The 7,862-nt window shown below is 32.6% G+C and overlaps 1 protein-coding gene across 1 annotated transcript; it reads left to right on the plus strand.

The window, feature by feature from the left end:
• The first annotated feature begins 2,797 nt into the window (after positions 1-2,797).
• Positions 2,798-6,319, plus strand: LOC143604143 (putative protein ABIL5). The gene is made up of 5 exons (XM_077080713.1): positions 2,798-2,938; positions 3,596-3,678; positions 4,765-4,918; positions 5,995-6,094; positions 6,180-6,319. Exons 1-5 carry the CDS (start codon positions 2,855-2,857, stop codon positions 6,317-6,319), a joined length of 561 nt encoding a protein of 186 aa, XP_076936828.1. The 5' UTR covers positions 2,798-2,854.
• The last annotated feature ends 1,543 nt before the right edge of the window (positions 6,320-7,862 follow it).

The following is a 7,862-nucleotide window of genomic DNA, read 5'->3' on the forward strand; positions in this document are numbered from 1 at the left end:
TGCTAGTCTACTCCTAGTCCTACCACGGTACCACATATGTGTTGATTAACACTCGGCCTTTTGGACCGTTATTAAACTATGGGCTACTAATATTTGATGGACGTATTTCGTTAACAAAATAGATGGATTTTAGCCCATATTAGTATTATATCATTTTCTTAAAAAAGGGATTTTGTGTATGTAATAGCGAAAATTATGTTTGTTCAACATAACATTATTTTATTCATCATACCGTGTTAATTTCATGACTATAATTACATAATTAAAATTTGGATATTTAGCTAATAGTTATAATTAGATAAAAAGATACGCTGATTGCTGATTTGGATATTTTCGATGTTTATTAATCCGACCATGCTACTAAACCAATAATCCCAATAGTTTACCGGTTCAACTGGTTGATCCAATCTTAACTACATACCGACTTCCAACTAACAAAAGGAAGATACAGGTATCATTGGTTCATATATGTTTAATCCATTAGTTGGTAATTGAATCGAAAACAAACAATGCTAAGTTTTACTGGTCCAGATTATGATGTTGTAAATTCTTTTTTTCAACTAAAGTAAAAATTAACTAAGCTCTTTTTGACCATTAAATAAGTGTTGGTGGGCATATAGATTAACATATTATAAAAAAATCAATGGAGTCTTAAGTACTTAGAGAGTCCCCATGTGGCCAACATTCATAATTTCATATTCACTCAACCTTGGCCTATAGGCTTACATAGTTGTATTTACCATTTTATTAAAATAAACTTAAATGCCAAGAAAAACATTTTTGTCTGGTGTTTTTATTTTATTATTATTTTTTTGTAAAAAAATTATCATCATGTTAAATATTTAAATTTGAGTTTATCCTCACATATATATACATTTACCGGCATGCACCAACAATATTCATACACCGGCAATAAATATGTTAAGAATGTTAATGGGTCACTAGGAGACGAGTTATTTGTAATAACAGACTCAGAGTCTCATAGTCCCATACATGTCAAGTACACATTACTTAATATCCATCAAATTCGAAGGTTTTACCTGTTTATAATTCTATGTGTTTAAAAATTACCCATTTAAATGCTCATTACCTAGAACCCGATAACGTAAACACAAAAACCGATTTGAAATACTTAACAATCAAGTATATTGAGATAACTCATAACTTTTAAACAGTTTCAAGTACTGTTCCAAACTTGTGAATTTTTAAAATTGATCACAATGACATACCAAAATACCTGTCTCTAATCACCTCATTAACTTATTAATATATTCCACTTTATTTTTTAAAAAAAAGAAAAGAAATGTTTTTTAAAAGAGATATATACTAAATAGTAGAATTACATGTGATTTGTGGGACCTATACTCCTGTGATCCAATCACATGATAATAATATTACTAGCCTTTTTCATCTATAATTCATTTTTAAGAGCTTTAAATTCATTTTTAAGTGCTTTAAATTCTTGTACTTATAATTTTACTTTCACTTATTTAATACATTTATTAAAAATAAAATAAAAGCATTCTCTATAAAAAACAACTCATATGAGTTATATTCTTTAAATCAATGAATATTATCTTCTACAAATTATTGTAAATATATTTATAAAATTTATACTTTTATTGAAAAAGAAAAAAAAAGTTCAAAGGCAGAAAAGTGTCACGAGAGTGTACTGGCCAAAATATTGTCTTGTTGTTGGATGTTAATTATTGTGTGCCAACAATACACCCTTATTTGGTCTCTTGAGAATGAAATGGTTTGCTTTTAAAACTACTATTAAAAGGCTTGGTTATACGAGTCGAATAGGTTCGAAATTATGTTAGTTTGTGTCTTCAAATGTTACGTTTTGTTTCATTGTCTTATATAGCCTCCATACGAGTCGTACATGCTTTTAAGTTCGTACAGCTAATATATGACTCGTATTTGCATATTTTTTTAATTTGTTTTACTTAATAAAAATTAAAAAATATAGGAAATAATAGATGACATGGTATTAAGATAAAAACACATAATGTAAAAAGTACATATTTGTTACATATGTAAACAACGTATGCACAACATGAGCTTTTAGGTTCGTATAGCTAATATATGACTCGTATTTGCATATTTTTTTTAATTTGTTTTACTTAATAAAAAATTAAAAAATATAGGAAATAATAGATGACATGGTATTAAGATAAAAACACATAATGTAAAAAGTAATATTTGTTACATATGTAAACAACGTATGCACAACATGAGCTTTTCGAGGTGCCGACTTTATTTTGATACATGTCTCTCGAAACGTCGGTACCCAGATCCGCTCTTGTTGTTCGTAGGTTGTTTAATTAGTATAGAGAAAAATAGATACTTTTAAATTACGTGTTTCTATTAAGAAAAACTACCTATACTAGTCATATAGGGTTGTACGAGACACAAAACCTATACGGCTTATATAGGGGCCATACGACCCGTATACACTGCAAAAGCCTGCCAACTAGGTTGTTCACAAGTTGAACCCAACTAGGCTCGAGCTGGATTTTGAAGTTAAACGAGCCTAAGATCGAGCCATGACCCAAGCCGAGCTGGGTTCAATTTGGCTCGGTTACAAAAATGAGACAACTCAACTCAGTATATTTCAAATCAAATTTTTTTCAGCTAATTTTATTCGAGCTTTAATCGAGCCGCGGGCTTTTTGAACGGCCCTAATCCGAACTAATGAACAGCCCCATATTATAGTTACTAGTGAATCAAATATTATATTTTGATTATTTTCATTTGAACCCATATACATACATATTATATAAAGAGGCAAAGACATGTGTAGAAGACATTAAGACAGTTGTGAAAACTGAAAACTACAAGCAAGACAACAATGGAAGATGATTCACATTCATCTCAAACTGAACAACAAGAGATTGAACCACAAAACCACTCAAAATTCAGCAAATCTCTTCAAGTAAGCCTTCTTCATTTCACCTTTTATTAATATATTATGTTTTCAATATTTTGACGTTATTTTACTAATCTCGTGAAAATAACGTTAAAAGTGGTGGAAAGTTAATCAGCCATGTGGTGGCGTTGATAGCCGAAAGACAAGGGTACATGCACCAATCGGCGGTGTCCTGATGGCTAAGTGTTATGTGTCTTATGTCCAAGGCTTGATGCAAAACTACTATCAAGCCGGGGGTCTCACCGGAAGCAACCTATCTATTCCTATGGGGTAGAGGTCAGACTGTCTACATCTTACCCTCCCCAGACCCTATCATAGCTTTGCTATTGGTGATATTTACCAAGTACGATGATGATGATGACGATGATGATGATGATGATGTTTTCAATATGTTTCATGAACCTAGAGGGTGTTCCGGCAAGCGCGTTTCACGTCATCATCATCATCATCATCGTACTCAGTATATCCCACCAATAGCAAAGCTATGGTAGGGTCTGAGGAGGGTAAGATGTAGACAGTCTTACCTCTACCCCATAAGGATAGAGAGGCTGCTCCCCATAAGGATAGAGAGGCAAGCGCGTTTCACGTCTGCTTCAAAAAGACGATACATCAATACAAACCGACCCATAAAAAACAATCTTTTTATTGAGTGTTTGATTGCAGGAATTGAAGGATTTATGTTCACAGCTTCATGCAGCAGCAGGATACTGTGAATCCAGTTTTTTAAATTCTAATAATAAGCATTTGTAAGTCTTTACTTATTTATTTTTTTATTTATAACAAGTTTTTGATATATTTATACGATACTATCTATGTCACATATAAGCCGTCATTATCGTCGTATCTATTTATATTCTTGAATGTACTTTCAAAAAAATTTAATATTTGAAAAATATTAATATTAAGAAGTAGGCTAGGTACTTTTAAAAACAATATTACAAGTCAGTTGAGTTTGTTTGAACTGCCTCCATTTGAACCAGTCGGTTACGTGTAACCGGTGAACTAGATGGTCGGAGTAAATTTATTTTTCTTTTCGTTGAAAAGACGGTATATTTTTCTTTTATTAGTCTTCGTATATATTTTTCTTATATTAGTCTACGAACATATTATGTTGAAATTGCAAATACACATTAAAAGATGTAGTTTCATATTAATTTATATAAAGTATATATTATTTAGAGTAAACCGTGGTTTGTCAAAATATGTGGTTTCAGTCAGTAGTTTTAAATTTGCGATTTTCGTTCATGTGGTTTCATTTCGCTTACAATTAAACCCAGATTCATTAACCCCGTTAAGTTTGGTTGTTAAACGCATCAGCGTGCTCCTCACGTGAGGGGCAGTTTTGTCCTTTTTCTCCCCAAATAAACCCCAATCTTAATTCGTAAGCCCCCTCATGTGAGGGGCTGGGGTGCATTTGGGAACAAAAAAGGACAAAACTGTCCTGCACGTGAGGGGCACGCTGATGGATTTAACAACCAAACTAATGGGGTTAATGAATCTGGGTTTAATTGCAAGTGAAATGAAACTACAGGGACGAAAATCGCAAATTTGAAACTATTGGACTAATAACGGCAGATTTGGACAAACCACATGAAAGAAAACCACAGTTCACTCTATTATTTATGACGTCAGTCCAACCAGTGGAAGATAAGACGGTCGATTTAATAACCAGTCCAGTCTTATTTTTTTTAGAAAAACAAGAAACGTTATTTGTTTCCTTTATATCTTTTTTTAATAGAAAAAAGACCATACTACCCTTTGGTACAACATTTACTTCATGATGTACAACATACAAAGCACAAATAATAATATTAACAAAAGTTTACATGCAGAGTTGTGGAGAGCACCAAGGAGTATGTGTGTAGGGCAGTGGTTGCAGTTGTGGATCATCTTGGAAGTGTTTCAGCCAATCTTGACCACCATATTTCTGAAGCAGAATTAGACACAATCTCTCAATCTGAAGTCAGAATTAATCTTTTAAAACAGGTGTGTTGTTATTTTGACTTTTTTTAAGTCAACAATTGTTATAAAATATTAAAGTTTTTAACCATTTTGTTATTATTAAAATATTAAAGTACTTTTCACATTTTTACAAAATTTTTCGTCTAACGTTTCAGTCTAAATTTTACTAGTTAACACGCTGCGTGTGTGTAGTTCAACGTTTTTACGTTTATTTCCCCCGATTAACGGCTCTGTAGCAATGTGCAGACCATAAGTCGACCTAATTATTATTTTCTATGTTTTACGTCCCGGTCTAATATTTTGCACGTTAACATACTGCAACTCGCATGCGTGGTTGAACGTTTTTACGTGTACTTTTTATTTGTTTTATAAGTCCCACCGCAAAGTGTGGGTCCAATGTCGCCTTCAACACATGTGTTTGATGAAACATGTCCCTTCAGCACATGTGTTTGACAAAATGTTTTAAAGTTACCTTTTCATGGTTTTACGCTCATGTCGCAACGCAGGGTGCCTAAATCTAGTTTTATTAGAAACTAGCGTTTTTGCCCGGAGCGGTTGCGCCGAGGGGATAGGTAAAACCCGAGCGGTGGTAAAACCCAAGCATTGAGTATGCAAGTCAACGAGAATTCAGTAGGTGTCGGTTATGTGCCTTATTGTACCGGAACTAGAACCAAAATATTCGACGTTTATTCGGGCGGTGGTAAAACCCGAGTGTTGTCGGCTTGTGAGCACAAAATTGGTGTTTCGGTCGGTTTCTGTTATGTTTGTTACGGTACCGTAACTAAAGAAAACCCAAATGCCAAGGATAATACGGTGCCGTCAAATGGATTAATCGAGACTTAGCGACACCAAAGTCCTCAATTAAATTGTTACATAGTAACCATAGCAAATTTAATAATATTTTAACACTGATTTTAATAAAAAGGTTTTTGGACTATAAAAAATTAAACACATAGCATTTCACTTCACTTATATTGCCAAGAAACTAATTAACATGCCCCTTTTTTCTTTATAAAAAATGTTATTTTAGTAAAAAGTTAATTAGTAAAAGTAGTCAATTAAATGATACTAATATTCTCTATATTTTTTTAATTCAACAGAAACTTTGTATATCTCAAGAATATTCAGACAAGCTTGCTCTAGCTAAACTAACATGGAGGCCAAACATCCCACGATACAATTCTCGTTATTTAAAACCTCGTAAGATCTTTGTCTTTATTACTTTGATTACATTTTATTATATCTTTTTATTAATTTGTTAACATGATTTTTATTTTTCCACCAGCCGTCTCGGATGTTTTGATTCAAAACTCAAGAAGCGAGATTGTTGCAAACACTGAAAATAATAAGCACGGGTTTAAAATTGACGAGGAGGTTCCGCTTTTCTTTTACACTTGTATATACAAGTCGTCACTCTCAATATGATGAATCTGATAATGATGACAAGGCATCTGTTCGTTGTCGCTTTCAGTTGGAATCTAATATCTGAACAACAAATATTTTAGCATCTAATATCTGAACAATAAATATTTTAGCAGTGGCAGACTCAAAAATTTTTATTACAAATGTCATTGCTCGAAAATGTTTGGTGAATTAGTATAACGGTATTACTTGATTATTGGGTAACTAACATGAAAAACGAGCATATGATGCTATATAACAGCTATTTTGTTTTACGGGTGTTTCTTGACAGATATTTAGTGAATTAATGTCTTTTTATATGATATAGCTTTGCCCGTCCGCGATAACTTGTCAAACCAACTAAAACCTCTACCTTCTACCTATCTAAACATCCTTACACTACCCAGAAGGAGTCCCCATCCCCATCGTTCCAGTTACAGGTAATGTGTATTCCTATAATCAGCCAAAACCCTATATTCCTTATTTTCATAACTTGTTAATTGTTGGTCGAAATTTCTACAGGAGAAGCGAACGAATAGACGTGGTGCATTCTCTAGGAAGTCGATGACAAGCAGCGAGATCTTATCGATCATTAGAAGGAGAAAATGATGTTGGAGTTGTTTGTGTGTGAGATTCAATATCAGTGTGGGATTTACATTGTTAATAAATTATATTTTTCATCTATGTCGTCTATAAACATTATAAATCCTTTCTTTTATAATTACGATTTAGCTTAAACTATTTTCTACTCAAAATCATAATATTATATTTTTTTTATTATTTTATATCTCGATCTCAATGGTGAGAAATATGAAATTCAATAAATTTTTTTATTGAATAGGGCATTATCTTACATCAACAAAAGTAAAAAGAAAAAAACAAAGAAATTATTTAGTAACTACACCATTTTTTCCAATGAATTAAATTTACTGAATTTTAATATTTTACGGATTCGATCCTCTTATTTCTTTACATGGATATACGGAGCTCAGTATGTCTGAAAGCACGACATAACGTTTTTTTACTTATATTATTACCAGTACTCGCTACTAGGTCATTTATAATATCACTATACCTTCCCTATTCATTGTGGGTTGGTTATTCGCCAGCACTGGTTTAGCTTACGTTGTGTTTGAAGCCCTCAACCGAACGAGTATTTCACAGAGAACCTACATGGAATTCCAATAATCACCGGTCGTTTTGATTCGTTGGAATAACTCGATGGATTAAGTAGATCTTTTAGGAGATCTCAATGACCATAGATGGAACCTATCCAAGGCTTTATTATATTTAGAGATGATATACTCATATACAATTTACGCTTAATTCACTATATATGAACTTAACACAAGTTAACAAATTAACATGTATAATAGGCTAAAATGAATTATAACATTAATACTAGCTAAACCAAATGGCCGAGATAATTTGTTGCGCCGAAATACACTTGTAATTCGCTAAGTTGCTAGCTTAAGGGCTTAATAGCACCATGGTTACGAAGCTTACGGGCTACAAGCCTACAACTATAAATTATTTATTATTAATTACCAGATGGTTTGTAGTCCAA

The sequence above is a fragment of the Bidens hawaiensis genome, unplaced genomic scaffold, assembly GCF_021521415.1.
Source record: "Bidens hawaiensis isolate Kalapana, Puna unplaced genomic scaffold, B.hawaiensis_p1.1 tig00064024_1, whole genome shotgun sequence".
NCBI classification, from domain to species: Eukaryota; Viridiplantae; Streptophyta; class Magnoliopsida; order Asterales; family Asteraceae; genus Bidens; species Bidens hawaiensis.